A 26,986-nucleotide genomic window follows, 5' to 3' on the forward strand; every position below is an offset into this window, starting at 1 on the left:
ATCTGGCTCAGAGCAAATCATGCTAATTGAACACTGAGGTCAAATAACCCACTCTCTGTGACCCAAAACAGTATTGGTCTTTTTATATTATGAATCAAGTAATTCAATCACATCTTACCACTGAGGTATGTCTAATATAGCCTATTACTCGCAGACCATTAAGAAACTGACTTGCATGGTCATCATTGTTTATTTATGAAAAATGATTCGGATATTAGGCAATACTTTGGTAGCCTGGACTATCGGGATATTAGTCTGTGCAAGGTTTCTCTGCGTGTTTCTTCCAGCGAAGTTAAAAATATATATATCAAAGTCCAGAATTATGTGTTTTCGATGTGTTATCTCTCTATTTATTGAGATATTCTGCACATTTTGCAATAATTATCTAACAATAAGGTTGTGGAAGAAACAGTTATTCGTATATGTCTCAAACAGAAGCTTATCAATTTGCTATGTCATGAAACACACGGACAGAACAACACCTTGCTTTCTCTCGTGCACTTACACTTGTAAGGATGGATTACTATGGCAACAGGTTGCCACTGGCGACGAGATAGCCTACTACATTGCTTTGGTGGGAGTGAGTGAGGTGGACGACAAAAGCTCTGGGTGGATGAGCAGGCAGAAATATTAACTGCTTGAAAGAAAGAGATTGAAAATGGAGAACAGGGTATGTTTAGATAAAATGCTTGTTATTGTTTTTCTCGCAAAATACTGAAAATATGAGGCTATTCATAAATGTATTGCCTTTGGTGCGCGCGCTGACGGAATTTCCCGCGCTCTTCTGATACAACAGGTAAGCGTCACGCCATCTTCTCGCTAGTCTAAAGTAGGCCTAATACATTAATTATTTTGAATAATGTTTTGGTCATTTATTTTAGCGTTTAAATGCCATACTGCTCATTGAGTGACATAGAGAAAAACGTGCCTATTTTTGTGTATTGCCATTTTGGCACCTACGCACAGGCGAGAGAATGCCTTGAATTTTCATTTTAATTTCCCAATGTTGCCTTGATACAATAACACTCGATATCAGAAAATAATTCTAATAGTCTATAAACTCTTATAAAACATATGAAAATAAACATTTATTTAAGGGTGTGTCCTGTTTTCTAAAAATAGCTTGTTTTCTATTATCAAAATGGTGTGGTTTGTCAATGCGCAACACGTGCCATTCTGTTATATTATTCCAGAAGTCAGTAGATCCCAGGCAAGTATGTGTTTGTTATGAGATATAGCCTATAATATCCATTCTCGACACTGTAGAATCATTAACAAACGTATGGAACCCATCATACAATAGTATTATTCTCTCCAGATTGACTAATAAAAACATATATTTAATTCATGCTGTTCACAGCCCACCCTACAAAATGACACTAGAAGTCAGCTGTAGAATCGTAAGTCATAAATCAAACCAAAACTCATTCTCTTGCCACTTTGATAGTCAACTCTGTCTATGTCTACACAGGCATGAACAATCATCTTCTTTAAAGTGTCAACTGCCTCCCTGATTTTTTTTGTGTGTAACTGAGGCTTCCATAATGCAACGACAATGCAAAATGGTCAAGTAAATGTGAGGTCACTTGATTTTATATTGCCTAACAACAATCAGCAGAGTAAAATGCGTTGCTGGACTTAATTGCTCAACAATTGTACCTTGAAGGGACAGAATTAAAGAACCGAAGAAGGTAGCCTATATCAAAAGCACTGCTTAAACATGTTCTCTTTTTTTGTAGTCTAAATTATTTATTTCATCATAGTAAGACATGGATATTAGCTTAAATTCATCACCAAGTATATTGTATTAACCAAAATCGATTTACATCAGACAGAATTTTTTTTAACCGTAAACCAGACATTCCTTTTCCTTCAGCTGTGCTTACTGCCACATCACCTGTCACTTTCCTATGGCAACACAATAAGTCAGCAGGGTGAAATATCATTCTTGAGTCCTAAGTGTGATGGATTACAGGATGTTCATCCTCTGCCCGTCACAGAGAAGCAGGGTTGAAGGCTTCTCTCCCGAGAGTCACTGGCAGAGATATGTCTAGAACAACGGGCTCTTTCGTCTTCATCCTCACCATAAGCCATCACATAACACCACCGGCTTTGCCTGTCATCCCCTCCCAGGTGACGTTCTCAATCTCTGTGACAACGCTTAATGCTTACAGAACCATGAGCCCTAAATCCAGCCCAAAAGAGCCTCTTAAAGCTCACAATCGAGAGAGCAAAACATTCTAAGACAATGCTGCTGCATGGAGCCTGAACTATTCAAAGCATGTAAATCTTGGTCGGGTGAATTAAGAGGTGAAAAATAGACCAAATTATTGGCACATGGGCTACTAACAGCTTACTACACAACATACACTTAGTATTACTTTCTTAGCTACAGTATACATATCTCCCTGGCATATTAAATAATTTATGCAGCAGCATACAAGACATTTTTGGACTCACCTTGTGATGTACTCACTTGAACAATTTTGTCATCAAAGTTTGGCATTCTCTGGATTTATGGTGCTTTCAAGACAACTGAAAACTGGGGGAAAAATGGTTGAATCTTGTTGATGTCTGTGATCTTAAGGTTGTAGCTCTAGATAGAGGCTCAAATTCCGGATTTACAATTCCAAGTTGGATGAAAGTTCAAAACGTATTTTCCCAGTCGTAGCTCGTTTTACCCGAGTTCCCAGTTGTCTTGAACTCACTAAAGTCAGATTTTGCAGTTCTGAGTTAACAGTTGTTTTGAGCGCGGCACAGATCTTGCTTCATTAACAGCTTGGCCAATCTTAAATGTTTATAATTTTAAACTAGGAAAAGAGACCCTTAATCTTAGGACTTGGGACCACACAGCCACAGCCACTTAGATGAATTGCAGGCTAATGATTGCTTTGCAGTACTTCCAGTTAGCCACTGATTCCTTCCAAACCACTCATTGTTGAATTTGCGATTTCCAACTTGTTCTGTAATGTTTATGTCCAATGGCCGATGAGCACCGATGTGTTTTATCTATAATTTCTCTTCATTATTTCTCTTCATATGACAAGGATTTAAAAGGATTTGCCTGTAGATTGTCGACTTGATTCAGTTCATTCAAAGCTACTGTATAACGGGACTTGACGTCATTTTATCTGTGGCCAATGACCTTGAGCCTTTTTGGATGGGCACTTCTAATGTAACTCTATGACAGCACCCAAGGGGATAGAATTTTCAATGTCTACCCTTAGACTTGGAGGTGACGTAGTGTCCCCATGAGTGACAGAACACTGAGCCAATCACGGTGCAATGCTCCGTCTTTTCTGCTGGCTTGCCCCACCACCACAGAAAGCTCTAAGCTAGGCTGAAACACCTGCATGTTGGAGCTGCCTTACTCAAGAAAACAAAAAAGAGACCATGTTTGTATGTGGCTTTATTAACTCAATGATATATATATTTTTTGCATTGTTTGCAAACTGATATGTGACACGTATTAATGCCAAAATAACATGCCAAACAGGCAAGCCCCACCTGCCCTGAATGACAGGTCGCCACTGATTATATATATTGCATTTACTCATATTTGATTGGTTTGGCTTTCACTACAGGAGCCACCAGTGCTCCAGTATCTTCCCACATCTGAAAGTGATTATCTGAGGAAGGCAGGAGGAGCAGTGACGAAATGGATGAGGGGTCCAGGATGGCTGAGGGGAAGGCTGCCTTTGTCTTCGTCCTCCTCCTCTTCATCGCCCTGGCCTTGCTCATCGTGCGCTGCTTCCGCATCCTGCTGGACCCATACCGCAGCATGCCCTCCTCCAACTGGACAGACCACACGGAGAAGGACACGTTTGACTACCGCATTGTCTAAGGAGGACCTAAGGAGCTCCCTCGACACTGTATTGCAGTGTCCTTCTCCGTGTGGAGAAGGAGCTCCCTTAACACTGAAGTACTGTCAAATATTGCAATGCTCGAGGAGCAACTTTGTTTATCCATTTTGCCCAAGGACCACATGCTGTATGACTGCCGGTGCCAAACCACCAGGGACACCTTTGTATTAGAGGCAGCCTTCGAGCATGCATCACCTAAGACCTTTCTTTGATTGCTCTATTGTAACATGTTATATCAATTGCTTCACCAATTACTGCAGTCATAAGCAGTAATTGCCAGCCCTTATTACCCTAATGACAACACATGCGAGTGATTCCATACGAATCCAGGACAAAAAAAAGGCCATAATTTTGCAGATAAAAAAAAGATTTTATCCATAGAATGGTCCTTTGTAAGAAAGATTGTTGACATATATTTGACATTTGTATCTAAAAGCATAATTGAGAAATAATTGATCAAAGTTGTCATATTTATGACATTTTGGCCTTTCCCAGGAGTCCTTAAATTTGCATGATGTGCAATGATGCAAGTAAAAGGAGGTCTGTGATTGGTTACATTGCCTGCTGTGCCAATTTCTCAATATAAAATGGTCCATAAAATTAAAACTAGCAGAGATCCCATTATGGAACTTTGATATGCTCCTAGAGTATATTATGTTCAACAATATATTAAAATATTTGTTCATTTTTTTCAATATTCATGTTTGTATTTTTAAATATTCATAAATGAATGTACAATTTTTTGATTGAAATCATAATACTACTCATATTACAGAGCAAGCATTAAAGTTTCATATGACACCAATTTTAGCTTTTTAGCATCAACAGATGAAACATTATGGAGTCTTACAGGAGGCCTGGGTAAGGCAAAAAGGACATAATATGGCAACTTTGATTCAGTATTTCTCAATTATGCTTTCCTCCAAAGGACCATTCTATGGATTAAATGTTGCGAAAATCCCTAAATCATGGTATTTTATTTGTTCTGGTTTCGTATGGAATCACTTATAAGGAACATCTTCTACCAAATGGCATCATCTAAGGTACCTGCTGTAACACCTATCAAATCTAACTCCCGAAGACACACTCCAGGCTAACTCGTTGCCACTACTATTGCATCATTTCACTACCCCATCCCCTTAACCTTTTACTGCGATGGGCTAAATTAGGATCATTTCTTAGTAGTCTTAAACAAATTTACTTAGAAAAAATGTATACATCTCACGCACATGGTTATGGGTTTAGAACAATAAGACAATTTTACCAAGTCAGATATAGAGTTGAAATGTATTCAATTTTGAGTTTGCATCCCAATATTACATTTTATATACATCACAGAATACTGAAATATAACACAACCGTTTGACATAGCAACACTGGATGTTTATTAATTATGAAATTATGAGAAATATTAATAACATTCCACCCATGAGACCACTTTTGGTCATTTGACTGCAGGAAAGGGCTACAGGTGCTCTATGCAACAGTTCCTCCTGCAAATAGGCCTATATTTCAATTGTGTACTTGTAGTAGTAAAGGAATAAAACTCCATATAAGAACAAGAAAAACATTTTAATGTCGTTTGAAGCTATAAAGTTGCTTGTTTGCGGCAAGGTCCTCAGTGTATACACAGTGTATCCTGTGGAATTTTTTACTTCAATTGTCCACTTTGGCCAGGGTACAAAATGCACAAACAATCAATCAAGCATTGCTCAAACAAAAATACACTTACACAGAAAAAACTAATGTAGTTACATTTATGCCATCCAGCGCCTTGTGCACTCACAAAGACCCTCACCCTCATTGAGTTGCTTAATACTTTTTGAAATTGGAAGACAGATATTTCCTTTAACATCAGCCAGCCTATAACAAACCATTGATATCCAGATCCATATCTTTGTCACCCAAGTTATTTGTTTTCTTGCCATCATGGAAAGAGAGGTCGACAATGTTTCAAAGTATCCTTTAAAGAGACTTCATTGTTTTTTGGGTGGTTTCAATGGGCCTTAGATGTTTGATGTCAGCAGTGGGATAAGTGTTAACTATTCAATGTCTGCAATCAAAAAAATGACAAATCACTATTAATGGAAAGGATCCAGAGTCATAAATCTGAAGGACCAAATGAGGTTTATTGAAATGTTTACTGTGCCATAACTTGTGCCTAATTATGAACATCTAGATGAGCATTTTAGGGAATGGAGGTGAAAGATTAATTCCAGTAGTTCTGTCGTAGATAGCATCTTGCTATAGTTCTATGTAATATCCTTTTCATATCTGAAATAAAATAAAGCATATCACTGCCCACAGATGGCATGTTAGCAGTGTGCTACATCTGAACAGATAATCACACCTTGGACTATCCCTTTATGGACAATGTCTGTGGCTCTTTATTTGGGCTACTCCTTAACTGTACGCCTTATAGAGTAGCATGTTTACAGATAGTCAATAGATGACAGAAAAATATGTTATGCACTTCAAGCAGATGTCATACACCTACCAAATGAGTGTGCTTTCACACTTTGACATGTCATGTTCTTGTGATAAACTGTGGCCTTTTCCTATCACAATGTATCAGTTTAGTGGTACATTTCTGTGCACAAGTGTCTTTGCATATTTTTGCTAAATATCCCCTCCAAGCATGTTGAGCGCTTTACGCATGTTGATGCTGCTGTTATTTAGTTGGTACAGTACAGTATTCGCTGTCAACATTTGAGCCTTCTTTTGAACATGTGTTATGCTTGCCTTGAGCCTCTTTCCTTTCATAATAAAAGTAATTATGATGCATTACCTTTTTAGTTTTTTGTTTTAAGAATTAAACATCAGACAAAAAGTTAAGGGGAAAAAACATAATTATTTTTTATTATGCCCTTTCCAAGATCATGATACGGGTAAAAACGTTAACACTTTCTCTTTAACACATTCTCAGCTTGTGGCAGGGGTGGCTCGCAGCCATCTGTATCATTTGTGTGAACCCAGGCACTTTGTCTGGCTCTCATCAGGCCAATAGACACACCTGCTATTGCTCCAGCCGCAGGCAAGGGCTGCTCTTTCGAGTGAGACGGATCCAATACCATGCAGAATAACAATTCACTGTGACACACAAATGGGGTGCCTTGATATATATAATTATCATATAGACAGACAGTGATGGGGAACCTATTTAATATTACATCTAAAAACATTTATGTACAATCATTTTGTGAAATATTAAAACGCTTGTGTGAAGCAATAAGCAATTGTTATTGTGCCATTTAGTACAATGCTGTTACATATCTTTCAAAAAAGCTGTAGAGGTCTTCAGTAATTCATATTATCTACCTTACATTTTTTCCAAAGATATTTTTGATATTGTCATCACTTCTCTTTGTCTGTTTTTTAAAGATACACATACACTCACATTGGAACACGGATACAAAGCCTTTGTGTGTCTTCCTGCTAGAAGCAGGCATTCCATTCCCATATCTACACACTCTACAACAGTAATTTGAAGTTCTCTGCTCATGGTAAGGACATAAACCTGTGGGGATCAATAACTATCAATTATCAATAACTGATAAATGCACCCATTAATTACATGAGCATTTTAAAGGCACAGTGCAGTCAAAAATGATTGACGCACTTGATAAAGATTAGCAAAAATTAGTGTATAAAATAAATAATTCAAATATTGAGTTATATTGTATGCTACATTTTTGGGGGGAATGATATTATGGATACTAATACAATTGCTCAGAGAAAATATTTTGTTTAACAAGTAGTGCTTAACTTGGGCAGGAGCTCACTGGAGTTGAGTACCGGCACCTCAAATGTTCTACTGCTTGCGCTCCTGTTCTTCTTATAGAATATTAGCTCAAAAGTATTGTGGCGCTCCTGCACCTAAATATAAACTGTACTGGCACCCAAAATGACTACCGGAACCAATTTCAGTCCAAGTCAAGCACTGTTAAGAAGTCATATATTTTCTTCTCAAAAAGGTAGGGGTCAAAATTATTCACACCCCTATTTTCAATACCTTTCGATACTTCACCATGCGAGGATAATGGCACTGAGCCTTTTTCTAAAATGTTTTATGAGTTGGAGAACACATTGGGAGGGATCTTAGACCATTCCTTCATACAGAATCCTTTGACGGGGCTGCAGTGGAGCAGGCCGAGAGCTTCAAGATCCTCTGTGTCCAAATCAGTAAAGACTTAAAATGGCCCAAACACAGTCATGTGATTTGAGGACATGGGCCCTCAAATCCTCCAAAAGTTCTACAGCTGTACCATTGAGAGCATTTTGACTGGCTGCTTCACAGCCTGGTATGGCAATAGCACCGCCCTCGATCGCATGGAGCTACAGAGGGTGGTGCGGACAGCCCTGTACATCACTGGGGCCAAGCTGCCTGCCATCCAGGACATCTATAGTATATCAGGCGGTATGTTAGGAAGGCCCGGAAAATTGTTAAAGACTCCAACCCAAGCTATAGACTATTCTCTCTGCTTCCACACTGCAAGCGGTACCGGTGCATCAAGTCTGGCACCAACAGGCTTGCTGGAAGATCAGGTTTTTGGTTAAAATGTCCTGGTACTGGGTAAAGATCATGATGGTGTTCACCTTAACAAGGGCCCCAGAACCAGCGGGAGCAAAATAGCCCCATAACATCAAAGATCCTCCACCATATTTTACAGTAGTATGGGGTTATTTTCTGCTCGTGCATTCTCATTTCAACACCAAACCCACCACTGGTGTGTGTGGCTAAATGTTGCAATGGCCATCTGTCTCTGGACTTGAAACCCATTGAAAACCTGTGGATTGAATTGAAGAGGGCAGTCCATAAGCGTAGACGAAGGATATCAATGATCTGGAAGGATTCTGTATGGAGGAATGGTCTAAGATCCCTCCCAATGTGTTCTCCAATTTCTTTTAAAGGCTCAGTGCCGTTATCCGCGCAAGGTGAGGTATTGAAAGGTATTGAAAACGGGTGTCAATAATTTTGACCCCTACCTTTTTGCGAAAAAAAAATATTACTTGTTAAACTAAAATCTCTTTCTGTGAGCAATTGTATTAGTATAAAATAATATAATTTCCCCCCCTTTTGTTTGCATTCAACATACCTCAGTATTTAAATTATTTATTTTATACTTTCATTATTGCTTATCTTTATCAAGGGATTCAATAATTTCAGACCCCACTGTATATTTACACACTATTTGATTGGAATAATATTATGAAATTGTGAAAATGATGTTATTAAGGGAACTGTCAGTGTAAGAGCTGTTTGAAAGATGCATGAAATGTCAGCCTGTCAGTGGGATGGAGTTTTGGCCTTCCATGGTGACATCACCATGCGGTAAATTAGTTAATAGATCAATAAGAAAGAGAGTTCCAAACCTCTCTGCCAATGACAACTAATTTTCAGTTTCCCCCTCCCCATACACAAATCGGTGTGTTCATTGGCTCTTTAAGGTGTACTACACACACTCAGACACCTTACATACAGTTGAAGTCGGAAGTTTACATACACTTAGGTTGGAGTCATTAAAACTCATTTTTCAACCACTCTACAAATTTCTTGTTAAACAAACTATAGTTTTGGCAAGTCGGTTAGGACATCTACTTTGTGCATGACACAAGTAGTTTTTCCAACAATTGTTTACAGACAGATTATTTCACTTATAATTCACTGTATCACAATTCCAGTGGGTCAGAAATTTACATACACTAAGTTGGCTGTGCTTTGAAACAGCTTGGAAAATTCCAGAAAATTATGTCATGGCTTTAGAAGCTTCTGATAGGCTAATTGGCATGATTTGAGTCAATTTGAGATGTACCTGTGAATGTATTTCAAGGCCTACCTTCAAACTCAGTGCCTCTTTGCTTGACATCATGGGAAAATCAAAAGAAATCAGCCAAGACCTCAGAAAGAAAATTGTAGACCTCCTCAAGTCTGGTTCATCCTTGGGAGCAATTTCCAAACACCTGAAGGTACCACGTTCATCTGTACAAACAATAGTACGCAAGTATAAACACCACGGGACCACGCAGCCGTCATACCGCTCAGGAAGGAGACGCGTTCTGTCTCCTAGAGATGAACGTACTTTGTTGCGAAAAGTGCAAATCAATCTCAGAACAACAGCAAAGGACCTTGTGAAGGTGCTGGAGGAAACAGGTACAAAAGTATCTATATCCACAGTAAAACGAGTCCTATATCGACATAACCTGAAAGGCCGCTCAGCAAGGAAGAAGCCACTGCTCCAAAACCCCCATAAAAAAGCCAGACTACGGTTTGCAACTGCACATGGGAACAAAGATCGTACTTTTTGGAGAAATGTCCTCTGGTCTGATGAAACAAAAATAGAACTGTTTGGCCATAATGACCATCGTTATGTTTGGAGGATAAAGGGGGAGGCTTGCAAGCCGAAGAACACCATCCCAAACGTGAAGCACGGGGGTGGCAGCATCATGTTGTGGGGGTGCTTTGCTGCAAGAGGGACTGGTGCACTTCACAAAATAGATGGCATCATGAGGGAAGAAAATTATGTGGATATTTTGAAGCAACATCTCAAGACATCAGTCAGGAAGTTAAAGCTTGGTCGCAAATGGGTCTTCCAAATGGACAATGACACCAAGCATACTTCCAAAGTTGTGGCAAAATCGCTTACAGACAACAAAGTCAAGGTATTGGAGTGGCAATCACAAAGCCCTGACCTCAATCCCATAGAGAATTTGTGGGCAGAACTGAAAAAGCGTGTGCGAGCAAGGAGGCCTACAAACCTGACTAAGTTACACCAGCTCTGTTAGGAGGAATGGGTCAAAATTCACCCAACTTATTGTGGGAAGCTTGTGGGCTACCACTAAACATTAGACCCAAGTTAAGCAATTTAAAGGCAAAGCTAGCAAATACTAATTGAGTGTATGTAAACTTCTGACCCACTGGGAATGTGATGAGAGAAATAAAAGCTGAAATAAATCATTCTCTCTACTATTATTCTGACATTTCACATTCTAAAAATAAAGTGGTGATCCTAACTGACCTAATACAGGGAATTTTTACTAGGATTAAATGTCAGGAATTGTGAAAAACTGAGTTTAAATGTATTTAGCTAAGGTGTATGTAAACTTCCCACTTCAACTGTATATGCACTGACTTCATTTCATTCCCAAAGGGGCTGTTTTAGTTTTTCTGCTGTAGTCTATTCAAGTTTATTTAATGGTCTGTAAACAGTTTTCTTGGGAATGTTCCCCTGTGAGTGGGAATGGCCATGAGTAGGACTTAAAGAGAATATTGGAATTGCACAATCGATTTTGCAGTGCAGGGGAATGATTCCTCTGTTGGGGTGCAACATTTATCATACCTCCATTTACTGACAATAGGAAGAAATGGGTGTGGAGAAAACTAGCTACAGGATATATGTCCAGTAGGTAAAAAGGGAAAATGAATCTAACCAATATCCTTTGAAGACTCCTGGGCCTTTAAGGTACATGCACTTTATATTACTTCTTTCTTCTAAGCTTCTTGGGTTGAAACATGGTGCACAGCTCTGCCATGACCACATAGAGACACCGATGTACTATGGTACATTGCTGAAACCATCACAGCTGTATAAAGAACAGAAGAGACACTGTACATGTACAGCTAAGCACTTAAAAAAAATTGCTTGTAATTTTCCTGATTGGTCACCAGGGACATCATTGTGAAATTAATGCTATAAATAGAAGTAAAGTTAGATGAACTTAATCAGCAGTCCTCAAGAGAAAATATGAAATTAAAAAAAACCTCTCAGGCTCAACGAGGCAAAAAAGAAATGCTCCATTGTAATAATTACTTACAGAAGCTATATGGTGAACCTTATACAACCAAAAAATTCATTAAAACTAGTCAGTCAGGGCTAATTCAAAACATAAGATTTGGATTGTTTTATATGCCTGCAGGTATACACGGAGTGTACAAAACATTAGGAACACCTTAATATTGCGTTGCAACCCCCTATTGGGGCATGGACTGTACAAGGTGTCAAAAGCGTTCCACAGGGATGCTGGCCCATGTTGACCACAATATTTCCTACATTTTTGTCAAGTTGGCTGGATGTCCTTTGGGTGGTGGGCCATTCTTGATACACATGGGAAACCTACTACCATGCCCCGTTCAAAGGCACTTAAATATTTTGTCTTGACCATTCACCCTCTGAATGGGACACATACACAATCCATGTCTCAAGGCATAAAAAACATTATTTAACCTGTTTCCTCCCGTTTATCTACACTGATTGAAGTGGATTTAAGAAGTGGCATCAATAAGGGATCATAGCTTTCACCTGGGTTCACCTGGTCAGTCTGTCATGGAAAGAGCAAGTGTTCCTAATGTTTTGTACACTCAGTGTATGTAGATGCATTGTTTGTCGATGAGCAATAGTCATATAATAAATAATCAAAAAGGACAAGTAACATGCATGGATAGAATAACAATAAGTGCTTATTTATTGAATTCTAAAAATAAATTTGTTAAGAAAAGGGGTATTCCACATAAAAAAACAATTCAACATTTTCCCATATTGACTCACTAACATTATTTTGTAGCAAAATGTTTTTTTTTATTTTTTTTTATCCTAACCAAATGGAAGATAACCACTAATAGTGTTTCTTTATGAACATTATAAAAACACATAGAAGGACATAGTGCAAAACTAACTAGCCATCAAAGAGAGCATATGTAAACAATATTTTTCTGAGAGTATTAGTTTAAACTGGACTGCGATGACAGATCAATGTCTATTGACAGACGCTGGTCTATACAGAGTGTAATGCTTTAAAATTACAAAAGGAACAAAAATAAGAGCTTAAGAATAACATTAACTTACACATTAACTCTAAAATCTAACATTACTTGGAACAAAAAATGAAAACCTACAGTAATTTTAGTGTCTGAGTGGTCTGCAACTAAAATAGTACTAGAAGAGGATATTTAAGACTGAGATTTAAGAAAGCTGGCCGACTAGCAAAGAAACACCGATATCCCACACCTCGACCTCACCCACGCATGCCCAAACACTCACACATTGAGGTACGCAAATAACTACAACTTAGCCAGCCTTGGACAACCTTTTCGGAAGAATCAGATACATTTGCTCAGTTAGTACTATACACTTGAGCTAACTTGATTCTACCATTTTAAACATGACGCTGATGACAGGAACCAGAAATGCTGTGGATTGAATATCCTATTTCGAATGTGTTGCAAACCTTATTCTTAGGAGAATTAATGCACAGTGCAATCAAACCCACATTGCAGTATTTACACTCCTATGCAAACATGCCTTTTCTTACTTTCTCTAAATTCACAGAATAGTTTGTACACTGTGGAGCCATCTGCATCCTTAACTCCTCCCACATATGGCTCAGCGTTAGCTTACAAGTGCTCGCCAATGGCTTCTTCATCAAAAGTATTGCAAGTAAATAAAATAATCTTAAAACCTAGTTACAAATACAAGTACAACGTTATTGTTCTCTAATAACAAACAAGTAATAACCGTTAATATTAATATAAAAGCATAAAACAAGACATATCATGAGAGAACACCAAGAGAACAGAGGGAGACTTGACTACCGCCTCCTTCCACGTCCTCGTCCCCTCCCTCTCCCCCGTTTGGGGGTTGTTGTGACCTTAGTTGAAGCCTTCTCCGTTTCCTCGGTCTCATCCACCGTTATCTGTTCACCCTCCCCTGAATCCAGCTCCTCCTCCACTTTAACCAGAATGGTGTCTTCCGGAAATGGGATGTCCTCCTCCCCTTCCACTTTGTCTTCCTCTACAACTCTCTCCTCTGTCTCACATTGTTTTTCTATTTGGACCACCTCCTCCTCTACCTCCTGGACACCTGTGCTGATAGAACCAGTAGCAATGCTGGTATTGTTGCTCTGTTGTTGCTCAATGGCCTCCTCTAGTCGGAGGCGGTACTGCTCAGCTTCCTGCTCCTTCTGTAGGAGCTGTGTGCGGTACTCCTGGGCCTTCCGGTTGGCCTCCTGCAACTGCTTCTGGAGCTGCTCCCGACTGCTGTCCCCTGACTTCGCTTTCTGAGAACATTGGGCACATACAGTAAGAAGAGAGAAACGATTTCAGAATATTATGCCAAGCAACAAACATGGGGACCATTGCTGACCTTTTCTTTGGGTCTGGTTAGGATGGCTGCAGGCTCTATTCTCCTCTTGCGTGCCGGAGAGGGATAAGGCTCCTGTTCCACCACCTCCTCTGTGATCTGACCAGCCGGGACAGCCACCACTACAGAAACAAAACACAAACTCATGAATGCATTCATTGTAATGTCTTGAAAAAGGCTGACATGAGCACAATGTAAACTAAAATATACACTCAGTGGCCAGTTTATTGGGTACACCCATCAAGTACCGGGTCGGACACCCCTTTGCATCCAGAACAGTCTGAATTATTCAGGGCACGGATTCTATAAGTTGTAGCATTCAAATGTTGCTCAATTGGTATCAAGGGACCTATCAAGAGGCCTTTTCTTGTTTTTATCTGATAGGAGTGGAACCTGGTGTGGTCGTCTGCTGCAATAGCCCATCCGTAACAAGGATCGACAATTTGTGCGTTCCGAGATGCCGTTCTGCACACCATTGTTGTACTGTGCCGTTATTTGCCTGTTTGAGGCCTGCCTGTTAGCTTGCATGATTCTTGCCATTCTCCTTCGACCTCTCTCATCAACAAGTTTTTTGCCCACAGGACTGCCACTGACTGGATGTTTTTTTGTTTGTCGCACTATTCTCTGTAAACCCTAGATACTGTCGTGCGTGAAAAGCCCAGGAAATGCCATTTCTGAAATACTGGAACCGGTGAGCCTGGCACCGACAATCATACCATGCTCAAAGTAGCATAGGTCACTCATTTTGCCCATTCTAACAGTCAATCATACAGTAACTGAATGCCCTGATGCCTGTCTATCTGCTTTTATAGCAAGCCACGGCCACGTGGCTCACTGTCTGTAGGAGCGAACCATTTGTGAATGGGTGGTGTGCCTAATAAACTGGCCACTGAGTGTATAAATGGCTATATATGGCTGTGGTTTCCTACTTACTTTGCTGCCCCTGCATAGTGACAAAGAACTGCTGTCCAAGTCCTGCTGGCTGCAGGTTGCCGTGTTGGTCCGTCACTATGGTGATGACCCTCTGACCTCCATCGCCCACTACATGCTGAATGGCCGAGTCCACAGAATCTGCAGCGATCGCATCCTCAGATTTGCCTGTGGGAAAGATAGTTACTTACCATTGCAGTCTAAGAAATATAATACAGATCGTGTTAGCCCTAACGCACAGAGAGTTATCATAATTTTATAGAATGATATAGATCGAAGTACTATTAATTGTAACATGAGCAGCTCAGAGTAATTTGTAGTGTTATCCTCATGGTTATGCATAGACATCACTTACCTGCATTGTTACCCATGGGACCGGAGGCTTCTGCCAGGGCTGCCAGTGTTGCCAGGACTGAGGTGGTAGAGACAGATTCTCCTGGAATAATAAGACAATGCAAAACCTCAATCAAGTCATCACATTTAGAAGTGTCTTGGGTGAGGTCAGGTGGTAACTAAGGTTCCCCATTTATATCAAATACACTGCTCAAAAAAATAAAGGGAACACTAAAATAACACATCCTAGATCTGAATGAATGAAATAATCTTATTAAATACTTTTTTCTTTACATAGTCGAATGTGCTGACAACAAAATCACACAAAAATAATCAATGGAAATCCAAATTTATCAACCCACGGAGGTCTGGATTTGGAGTCACACTCAAAGTTTAAGTGGAAAACCACACTACAGGCTGATCCAACTTTGATGTAATGTCCTTAAAACAAGTCAAAATGAGGCTCAGTAGTGTGTGTGGCCTCCACGTGCCTGTATGACCTCCCTACAACGCCTGGGCATGCTCCTGATGAGGTGGCGGATGGTCTCCTGAGGGATCTCCTCCCAGATCTGGACTAAAGCATTCGCCAACTCCTGGACAGTCTGTGGTGCAACGTGGCGTTGGAGCGAGACATGATGTTCCAGATGTGCTCAATTGGATTCAGGTCTGGGGAACGTGCGGGCCAGTCCATAGCATCAATGCCTTCCTCTTGCAGGAACTGCTGACACACTCCAGCCACATGAGGTCTAGCATTGTCTTGCATTAGGAGGAACCCAGGGCCAACCACACCAGCATATGGTCTCACAAAGGGGCTGAGGATCTCATCTCGGTACCTAATGGCAGTCAGGCTACCTCTGGCGAGCACATGGAGGGCTGTGCGGCCCTCCAAAGAAATGCCACCCCACACCATGACTGACCCACCGCCAAACCGGTCATGTTGGAGGATGTTGCAGGCAGCAGAATGTTCTCCACGGCGTCTCCAGACTCTGTCACGTCTGTCACGTGCTCAGTGTGAACCTGCTTTCATCTGTGAAGAGAACAGGGCGCCAGTGGCGAATTTGCCAATCTTGGTGTTCTCTGGTAAATGCCAAACGTCCTGCACGGTGTTGGGCTGTAAGCACAACCCCCACCTGTGGACGTCGGGCCCTCATGGAGTCTGTTTCTTGACCGTTTGAGCAGACACATGCACATTTGTGGCCTGCTGGAGGTCATTTTGCAGGGCTCTGGCAGTGCTCTTCCTGCTCCTCCTTGCACAAAGGCGGAGGTAGCGGTCCTGCTGCTGGGTTGTTGCCCTCCTACGGCCTCCTCCACGTCTCCTGATGTACTGGCCTGTCTCCTGGTAGCGCCTCCATGCTCTGGACACTACGCTGACAGACACAGCAAACCTTCTTGCCACAGCTCGCATTGATGTGCCATCCTGGATGAGCTGCACTACCTGAGCCACTTGTGTGGGTTGTAGACTCCGTCTCATGCTACCACTAGAGTGAAAGCACCGCCAGCATTCAAAAGTGACCAAAACATCAGCCAGGAAGCATAGGAACTGAGAAGTGGTCTGTGGTCACCACCTGCAGAACCACTCCTTTATTGGGGGTGTCTTGCTAATTGCCTATAATTTCCACCTGTTGTCTAATCCATTTGCACAACAGCATGTGAAATTTATTGTCAATCAGTGTTGCTTCCTAAGTGGACAGTTTGATTTCACAGAAGTGTGATTGACTTGGAGTTACATTGTGTTGTTTAAGTGTTCCCTTTATTTTTTTGAGCAGTGTATAAATGTCAGTGAGTTATATTTGCTATACCTCTACTTAAAGTTGTACCTAACTTACTGTAACCTGTGCTCCAGTTGCCCATACCTGACTTGGCGGTGGTGTTGACGAGGTCAGAGAGGTTCACGACCCCAGCAGAGGAGATGATGAACTGGGGCTCTGGGTTCATGTTCACTTGGTTTTGCATGCCATCCTGTGTACATACACAAAACACACCTTGAAGATGTTATCTAACAAGAACAGACACAGTTCCTCCCACATACTGGGAAACAGTTCAACCTTCAGGGTCTCAACACGTGTTACATAAACCAGCGATAAGAACACATACTTGCATGTGTTTAGATGATTTTCCCTCGTGTTCACCTCCCTTCTTATACAGACATAAGGGCATTTTCGTGAAAACAAATGAACATCAGAGCCATATAAATACAAAACACACACACACACACACACACACACAGTCCCTTCACCTGTAACAGTATCATGAGCTCAGTATTGCTGGTGTCCATGGCGATGTCAAAGGGCGTCTTGTCAAACTTGCTGAGGGAGTGGACGTCTGCTCCATATTTGAGCAGCAACTCTGCCACATCTCTGTGACCGTGCTGGGCCGCCCAGTGCAGGGCTGTCATCTTCAGCATGTCCTTAGCGTTGATGTCAGCTCCACTCTGCTAGGGAGTACAGCACGCCCCCCAGTGGTGGAAAATAGATAGGAAAGTGAGACGGGTAGCCTAGATTCCAAAATGAGGGTGTTGAACATTCAACATGAATAAAATAACATTTGTTTTTTAGTCACTTTATTAAAAATAGAACTGTTATGTTTTTCATATAAACAGCTGAATACGGTCAGCTTTACATTTGGTTGCCCTTACACTGACTAGCAGCTCCACTATATTGGAGTGGCCCTCCGTGGCCGCCATGTGGAGTGGGGTCCTGTCCACTTTGGTCCGGGCATCCCTGCTAACGCCTGCTCGAAGAAGCACCTCAGCAGTGGAGTGGTGTCCGTACTGAGCCGCTAGATGGAGCGGGGATGTCCCCAGCTAGAACACACAGTTTGGTTTATGAGGACCCAGTCCCTACAACACTGTGTCTGGATTGTGTGAAAGAAGCCAGCACGGCAACATAGGTAGATTTGTGATGTACCGCAAGAGATCTGAGGAACAATATCTCTGTGTTAGGCTACATGAGGTGAGTGGATGTGAGTATCCCTACAGTGAGAACCTTACCCAATCAGTGGTGAAGGGAGCTCCATTGACCATGAGGGTCCTGACATCATCATCCAGCCCTGCCCGCGCAGCCTCCAGCAGCCGCTTCCCCAGGTCAACCAGTGACATCTACTGGGAGACAGAAAGAGTGCTTTTGCGTAAGTGTCAAAGCAATAAGACAAACCTCTTGAGTGAATATAAGCCAGGCATTGCTAAAAAGTCTAGAGAATGTTTTTTTGCTGCCAAAATAGTATTGTTTATGCTCTGTGAAACATGTTGCATCAATATGTTTTATTGGTGTAATGTTGATGGTTGTATTGAAGGAAAAATTGCAGTACTAGGAAATATTCCGTTTTTGTAAATGTGAAGCAATCGTAGTCAGAACCCATGTGCAATTGTGGCAGCAATAAGAACCAACTTGGCAAAAGTGAAATTATTTATTTTACTAAAATACAGTGTCAAGTCACAGGCTAGCTGAAGAAACACTGACTGAATGATCGCACAGTTCATTTATCTGGGCTTGAACTTTTCTCGTTAGCTAGTAATACATCGAATAAAGTAATAATCAACACTACATGCTTTGATACTTGGTTGGTGTTATGTTCCGGTGGAAGTCGAATATGAAACTACGGATGTCAAAGAAGTGGACACCGAATCTGGCTACTTCCACATCCGCACTATTATTGCTAGCTAGCTAGTTACTAGCATTCAGAACTGAAGATGGCTTTGACTTTCACAAGACTTCAAAAGGAGCATATCCCCGACACATAATCAATAACATCTTAATAGTATTTCGCGTTGGCGTTTGGGGTATTTAGCTACATTGCAAGATAGCTAGCTAGATAGCTAACAATGTCAATCACTTAGTTTTACAAGTAGCTAGCTCGTTAGCTTAACGTTAGATAACTAGCTAAGTTGCAGAGCTTTTTTACACGGTTTGTTATTTAGCTACAGCTAACTATGGATTCGATTTTCAAGTGTTGCTTACCTTAGATAGTCGTTCGCTAAACGTGCAACTCTTCTAATTTCTGCCGCCGAATGTGTGTTTATTACACTTTCGTAACTTTGCTAGACAGCTAAACAAATATCATAATATTTATATTTTTTGCAGAATCAAATATGGCGGCCAGGCACACCGGAAGTGGTAATAGTATATAGTGTGCAGAAAAAATGTTCCACAAATGTTCCCACGCTCAAACATGATGATACAATACATTAGTATCACTTTACATAAGATATACTATTATGTCATGTAGTTATTGTCTAACTAAAGACACTGAATATAGCTAGATGTTTCAAATTCAAACCATCTAGTGAAACAACTAGTCTGATCTAATATAGTGAACTACATCTCCCATAAACATTTGCGCACTGGAATGTTCCTTCTGGCGTCACGTCCCTTAGTGTCCATCGTTTCCTGTTGAAGTGTAAATGGAGACATGACACAGTTGTTTTGGGATTATAAAAAACAATATATAGTTAGAAATCCACTGAATTAAAAACTGCTGAAGTGATATTTAAATTGAAGTCACTTGAACTCAGGCTCGGTGCAGTCGCTGGCCGCGATGGAGGCGGTCCCCCGTATGCCAATGATCTGGCTGGATTTGAAAGAGGCAGGGGAGTTCGAGTTCAGCCCGTCGGTGAGGCAGGTGAGATGGGTAGGGGAGTGGAGCAACAGGGCACTGCCGGGCGGTTGAGATTGGAAGTCAAGCAGACAAGGATTACGGAAGATAATCATAAGTATCGAGCACATCTAGACAGTTATTAGCCTGACGAATCAAGTAAAGGTAGTTAACTAGCTCGTATCTGGTTAGCTGTGTCAGCCATGACAATCGCCTTTGTTTACAGTTAGCTAGCTAAGTTGATAATTAGTTAGCAATTGATGTCAACATGTAGTTAATGTGTCAGATACCCCAGTCACCACAAATAAATAAGCTATAGTAGCTAACGAACTAGCTGTCTTGGTTTCTGTGCAGGCCTGAGTCTAGCTAGTTAGTCTATAAAATAATGATGTCATTGTCACATGCACCCTGGATTAGTTTGCTTTGATGTAGAAGTCTGACAGGTTGGAATCCTGTATGTTCACACCTCTGTCAGTGGTCATTAAGGGGGAAAAAACATGGTCAAAAATAGCCAAGACATTCAGAAATTAGTGCTGGAATGAGTTAAAATTAGAGAACAGCAGAGTAACGTTAGGTTAAGGGTCATAGTAGAGCCAGGATTTTTTTTCTGGTCATGTGATCCGGCCAGGGAAAACTCTGCCATAATCATCATAACATATGTCTGAGGAAATTCTCCCACACACCCACTACAATTACATCTTATGCCTTACTATCCAATCTCGTTTCTTCCTCCTCATGCTCCAGATATTACTAGAGGACCTTTGCCCTGTCTGGTTCTTCTTTTTTGCTGCCTTAGTCCCAGATCAATTTTCTAGCAACGTTTGTCAATGACATTCAATGAAGGTTACGATTTTTATTATAGCAGTGACAGATTGTTTATCTGGAAAGGAAATGAAGGCTAACAGTCCATGTAAAAGTAATGGAAAGGAGGAGAAAGAGAGCTGGGAGAGGAATGGAGAGAGAATAATAGAGTTTCTTTGTTTAGGCTAGCAGTGCAGCTGGAGTTTTGTAACAGGACAATCTCTGTCCTGTTGAAGCACAATACATATAGACAACCGTGTGATTTATTTGGCTACGGCTGACATAAATATATTTTGTTTAAGACGGATATTATGTTGGAGGTGTGTGTGGCTTGTAATAAGGACAAATAATGGTCTTGTTTACCTCCAGACTGTGGCTCCAGTGAGTCTGACTATAAGTAGCTGCTTATTAGAGAGGCTCATCACTGACCAGAGAATATTTACCACAGCAGGGCATGATGGGATTGCTCCAGAGCCATTTGGAGGCCAACTACTCCCAGTCCAGCCAAAAGGGTCATAGACAACCATGACAAGGGAATGTTGATAAGATTCGGGATTCAATGTTAAGACAGCTTGATCATGTATTTGTCATCCAGGTTCAAATTTAGCAGATTACATGTGATGCAGGTACACTGCATTCGGAACGTATTCAGACCCTTTGACTTTTTCCACATTTTGTTAAGTTACAGCCTTATTCTAAAATGGAGCAAATATTTTTTTTCACTCAATCTACACACAATACCCCAAAATTACAAAGCAAAAACAGGTTGACATTTTTGCAAATTTATGAAAAAACTGAAATATCACATTTACATAGGTATTCAGACCCTTTACTCAGTACTTTGTTGAAGAACCTTTGGCAGCGATTACAGCCTCGAGTCTTTTTGGGTATGACACTACAAGCTTGGCACACATGTATTTGGGGAGTTTCTCCCATTCTTCTCTGCAGATCCTCTCAAGCTCTGTCAGGTTGGATGGGGAGCATCCCTGCACAAGTATTTTCAGGTCTCTCCAGAGATGTTTGATCGGGTTCAAGTCCGGGTTCTGGCTGGGCCACTCAAGTACATTCAGAAACTTGTCTCAAAGCCACTCCTGCGTTGTCTTGGCTGTATGCTGGAGCAGGTTTTCATCAAGGATCTCTCTGTACTTTGCTCAGTTCATCTTTCCCTCGATCCTGACTAGTCTCCCAGTCCCTGCCACTGAAAAACATCCCCACAGCATGATTCTGCAACCACCATGCTAAACCGTAAGGACGGTGCCAGGTTTCCTCCAGACGTGACGCTTGGCATTCAGGGCAAAAAGTTCAGTCTAGGTTTCATCAAACTAGAGAACCTTGTTTCTCATGGTCTGAGAGTCCTTTAGATGCCTTTTGGCAAACTCCAAGTGGGCTGTCATGTGTCTTTTACTGAGGAGTGGCTTCTGTCTGGCCACTCTACCATAAAGGCCAGATTGTTGGAGTGCTGCAGAGATGGTTGTCCTTCTGGAAGGTTCTCCCATCTCCACAGAGGAACTCTAGAGCTCTGTCAGAGTGACCATCGGGTTCTTGGTCACCTCCCTGACCAAGGCCCTTCTCCCCTGATTTCTCAGTTTGGCCGGACGGACAGCATTAGGAAGAGTCTCGGTGGTTTCAAACTTCTTCCATTTAAGAATGAAGGAAACAACTGTGTTCTTGGGGACCTTCAAGGCTGCAGAAAGGTTTTGGTACCCTTCCCCAGATCTGTGCCTCGACACAATCTTGTCTCAGAGCTCTCCTTACCATTCCTTCGACCTCATGGCTTGGTTTTTGCTCTAAAGTGCACTGTCAACTGTGGGACCTTATATAGACAGGTGTGTGCCTTTCCAAATCATGTCCAATTAATTGAATTTACCACAGGTGGACTCCAATCAAGTTGTAGAAACATCTGAAGGATGATCAATGGAAACAGGATGCACCTGAGCTCAATTTCAAGTCTCATAGCAAAGGGTTTGAATACTTATTTACATAAGGTATCTGTTTTTATTTTATACATTTGCAAAAAATTCTAAAAACCTGTTTTCGCTTTGTCATTGTGGGGTATTGTGTGTAGATTGGTGAGGAAAGTGTGTTATTTTATTTTATTGTATTTTAGAATAAGGTTGTAATGTAATAAAATGTGGAAAAATTTAAGGGGTCTGACACTTTCCGAATGCACTGTATATATACAAAAGTATGTGGACACCCCTTCAAATTAGTGGATTTGACTATTTCAGACACAAACAGGTGTATAAAATCGTGCACACCACCATGCAATCTCCATAGACAAACATTGGCAATAGAATGGCTTTACTGAAGAGCTCAGTGACTTTCAACGTAGCACCGTCATAGGATGCCACCTTTCCAACAAGTCATTTTGTCAAATTTCTCCCCTGCTAGAGCTGCCCTGGTCAACTGTAATTGCTGTTATTGTGAAGGGAAAATGTCAAAGAGCAACAATGGCTCAGTTGCGAGGTGCTAGGCCACACAAGCTCACAGAACAGGACCGCTGAAGTGCGTAAAATCATCTGTCCTCAGTTGCATCACTCACTACCGAGTTCCAAACTGCCTCTGTAAGCAAAGTCAGCAAACTAATGCTCTTGTGGCTGAATGGAAGCAAGTCCCCGCAGCAATGTTCCAACATCTAGTGGAAAGCCTTCCCAGAAGAGTGGAGGCTGTTACAGCAGCAAAGGGGGGACCAACTCCATATTAATGCCCTTGATTTTGGAATGAGATGTTTGACGAGCAGATTTCCACGTACATTTGGTCATGTAGCGTACATAAGTCAATACTATTAATATTTTGTCCACCACAAACTAGATTTCAATAAGTGTTTAATAATCCGTCTGACAAAATCTCAAAATTGATGACATCCTTCCAAAACTACACATCATTGATTATTAAACATGTATTTTTTTCAAAAATATTTATCTACAGTACTGCTGTGTATGTATCATGGCGTTGGTCACCTTTGACCTCAATGCAAATAGAAACACAGTAGGGTAAATGCATTTTAAATTCAATCACTTTTTGACAGCATCCCTTTTGGTTTAAACCAAACTTTCCATACATGTTTGCCCATGCCCAGGTGGTCAGAAAGTTGTTGTTTTTTTACCCGAATGCCAAAACATAAAAGATAAAGATAAAACTGCTCAAAGTTTACCCATTGTCTTCATCACTGGAAAATATAAACTGTTGAGTTTGATATAATTTAAAAGCTTACAAACAGGGCTGTCAAATTATTTCATAATTTCTAGATATAAAAACAGATTTGAACCTTTAACGTCAATTATCTAAATGCTTAAACTCAGGTATTTTTTTCTTCATATTCACATATGTTGTAACTTAGACCCTACTTTACATCATCTGAGGTTTTTGTGTTGTGCCTGCCATCAGTTGACACAACATGCTCTTAAGTACAGGGTGAGTGTCATTTGAATCATAGAAATACAATTCATAGAATGGACCTATCCCTTCAGACCACTGCAATTTATCTGGAACAGTGGGTACACAATTGAAATGAATACAAATTTGAACTTCTAATTACTACCACAAAGATGGCCTCCGGTCCACCCACCATTGAATCTCAACTTAAATGGTCATGTTTATTCTATTATCTATACTTTCCTAAAACAGGAAGCACCAGTGACTCGGGCAATAAGAAAGTGGTCAGATGAAGCAGATGCTAAGTTACAGGACTGTTTTGCTAGCACAGACTGGAATATGTTCTGGGATTCTTCCAATGGCATTGAGGAGTACACCACATCAGTCACTGGCTTCATCAATAAGTGTGTTGATGACGTCGTCCCCACAGTGACCGCACTTACATGCCCCCAACCAGAAGCCATGGATTACAGGCAACATCCGCACTGAGTTAAAGGGTTGAGCTGCCGCTTTCAAGGAGCGGGACTCACACCCAGAAGGTTATAAGAAATCCCGCTATGCCCTCCGACGAACTAACAAAGAGGCAAAGAGTCAATACAGGACTAAGATTGAATCGTACTACACCGTCGGCTCCGACGCTCGTCGGATGTGGCAGGGCTTGCAAACTATTACAGACTACAAAGGGAAGCACAGCTATGAGCTGCCCAGTACACGAGCCTACCAGACAAGCTAAATTACTTCTATGCTCACTTCGAGGCAAGTAACACTGAAGCATGCATGAGAGCATCAGCTGTTCCGGACGACTGTGTGATCACGCTCTCCGCAGCCGGTGTGAATAAGACCTTTAAACAGGGACAAAGTGCCAGACGGATTACCAGGACATGCACTCGGAGCATGTGCTGACCAACTGGCAAGTGTCTTCACTGACATTTTCAACCTCTCCCTGCCTAAGTCTGTAATACACAGTGGCACAGTGAGGTAATACACAAGGCACAGTGATGCCGAAATGTTGGTAAATACCCATTACATTGCTGGGAGTTTATACATGGAGTGTGCAACTTTCTTTATTTTGATAATCTGTAATACCAACATGTTTCAAGCAGACCACCATAGTCCCTGTGCTCAAGAACACTAAGGTAACCTGCCTAAATGATTGCCAACCCGTAGCACTCACATCTGTAGCCATGAAGTGCTTTGAAAGGCCGGTCATGGCTCACATCAACACCATTCTCCCAGAAACCCTAGACCCACTCCAATTTGCATACCGCCCCAAATGATCCACAGATGATGCAATCTCTATTGCACTCCACACTGCCCTTTCACACCTGGACAAAAGGAACACCTATGTGAGAATGCTATTAATTGACTGCAGCTCAGCGTTCAACACCATAGTGCCCTCAAAGCTCATCACTAAGCTAAGGACCCTGGGACTAAACACCTCCCTCTGCAACTGGATCCTGGACTTCCTGATGGGCCGCCCCCAGGTGTTAAGGGTAGGTAACAACACATCCGCCACGCTGATCCTCAACACGGGGGGCCCCTCTGGGGTGCGTGCTCAGTCCCCTGCTGTACTCCCTGTTCACTCATGACTGCACGGCCAGGCACGACTCCAACACCATCATGAGGTTTGCCGATGACACAACAGTGGTAGGCCTGATCACCGACAACGATGAGACCGCCTATAGGGAGGAGGTCAGAGACCTGGCCGTGTGGTGCCAGGACAACAACCTCTTCCTCAACGTGATCAAGATAAAGGACATGATTGAGGACTACAGGAAGAGGAGGACCGAGCACACCCCCATTCTCATCGACGGGGCTGTAGTGGAGCAGGTTCAAATCAAATCAAATGTATTTGTCACATACACATAGTTAGCAGGTGTTAATGCAAGTGTAGCGAAATGCTTGTGCTTCTAGTTACATTTACATTTACATTTTAGTCATTTAGCAGACGCTCTTATCCAGAGCGACTTACAGTAGTGAATGCATACATTTCATAAAATTTTTTTTCTGTGCTGGCCCACCGTAGTTCCGACCATGTAGTAGTAATATCTAACAAGTAATCTACCAATTCCACAACAACTACCTTGTACACACAAGTGTAAAGGAATGAATACGAATATGTACGTAAAAATATATAAATGAGTGATGGCCGAACGGCATAGGCAAGATGTAATAGATGGTATGGAGTACAGTATATACATATGAAGCAGCATTGTTTAAGGTGGCTAGTGATATATTACATAAGGATGGCAAGATGCAGTAGATGGTATAGAGTACAGTATATTCATATGAGATGAGTAATGTAGGTTATGACAACATTATATAAAAAGTGGCATTGTTTAAAGTGGCTAGTGATACATCTAATTACATCAAGATGGCAAGATGCAGTAGATGGTATGGCGTATAGTAGATACATATGAGATGAATAATGTAGGTTATGTAAACATTATCTAATATAAATAATATAAAGTGGCAAGTGATAAATTGATTACATCAATTTTCCCATTATTAAAGTGGCTTGAGTTGAGTCAGTATGTTGGCAGCAGCCACTCAATGTTAGTGATGGCTGTTTAACAGTCTGATGGCCTTGAGATAGAAGCTGTTTTTCAGTCTCTCGGTTCCAGCTTTGATGCACCTGTACTGACCTCGCCTTCTGGATGTTAGCGGGGTGAACAGGCAGTGGCTCGGGTGGTTGTTGTCCTTGATGATCTTTTTGGCCTTCCTGTGACATCGGGTGGTGTAGGTGTCCTGGAGGGCAGGTAGTTTGCCCCCGGTGATGCGTTGTGCAGACCTCACTACCCTCTGGAGAGCCTTCCGGTTATGGGCGGAGCAGCTGCCGTACCAGGCGGTGATACAGCCCGACAGGATGCTCTCGATTGTGCATCTGTAAAAGTTAGTGAGTGTTTTTGGTGACAAGCCAAATTTCTTCAGCCTCCTGAGGTTGAAGAGGCGCTGCTGCGC

At 41.4% G+C, this 26,986-nt stretch overlaps 2 protein-coding genes across 5 annotated transcripts in view; one reads left to right on the forward strand and one right to left on the reverse strand.

Moving 5' to 3' along the window:
- Window positions 1-12,300: 12,300 nt before the first annotated feature.
- LOC106605340 (GA-binding protein subunit beta-2) lies at window positions 12,301-19,365 on the reverse strand. 4 transcript variants are annotated; one of them, XM_014200844.3, is made up of 9 exons: window positions 19,216-19,365; window positions 18,249-18,359; window positions 17,895-18,062; window positions 17,496-17,693; window positions 17,086-17,218; window positions 15,282-15,362; window positions 14,930-15,094; window positions 14,000-14,118; window positions 12,301-13,913 (listed from the first exon to the last, which is right to left on the reverse strand). In XM_014200844.3, exons 2-9 carry the CDS (start codon window positions 18,354-18,356, stop codon window positions 13,446-13,448), a joined length of 1,440 nt encoding a protein of 479 aa, XP_014056319.1. In that variant the 5' UTR covers window positions 18,357-18,359; window positions 19,216-19,365; the 3' UTR covers window positions 12,301-13,445. The 4 variants fall into 4 exon arrangements, with proteins under 4 accessions (XP_014056319.1, XP_014056321.1, XP_014056323.1 ...); XM_014200846.3 differs by having other exon boundaries at window positions 17,496-17,690; window positions 19,216-19,363; XM_014200848.3 differs by having other exon boundaries at window positions 17,113-17,218; window positions 19,216-19,363.
- Window positions 19,366-19,592: 227 nt separating this feature from the next.
- Window positions 19,593-26,986, forward strand: part of LOC106605337 (tyrosine-protein phosphatase non-receptor type 23) — a 30,353-nt gene continuing 22,959 nt past the window's right edge. Inside the window, exon 1 of the mRNA XM_014200837.3 lies at window positions 19,593-19,876. Within this exon, the coding sequence (XP_014056312.3) occupies window positions 19,793-19,876 (84 nt within the window). The 5' untranslated portion in view covers window positions 19,593-19,792. The remainder of the gene's footprint in view (window positions 19,877-26,986) is intronic.

Source organism: Salmo salar, chromosome 05 (assembly GCF_965601325.2).
Source record: "Salmo salar chromosome 05, fSalSal1, whole genome shotgun sequence".
NCBI lineage: Eukaryota > Metazoa > Chordata > Actinopteri > Salmoniformes > Salmonidae > Salmo > Salmo salar.

What these genes read in the sequence shown, in the direction of transcription:
- LOC106605340 (XM_014200844.3), bottom strand. Translation starts at nt 18,356, where the DNA reads ATGTCACTGGTTGACCTGGGGAAGCGGCTGCTGGAGGCTGCGCGGGCA. An exon ending in TAGTGGAGCTGCTAGTCAGT is followed by an intron (nt 17,694 to 17,894) that starts GTAAGGGCAACC and finishes TGTACTCCCTAG; the next exon opens with CAGAGTGGAGCTGACATCAA. An exon ending in TCCCATGGGTAACAATGCAG is followed by an intron (nt 15,095 to 15,281) that starts GTAAGTGATGTC and finishes TCTTTCCCACAG; the next exon opens with GCAAATCTGAGGATGCGATC.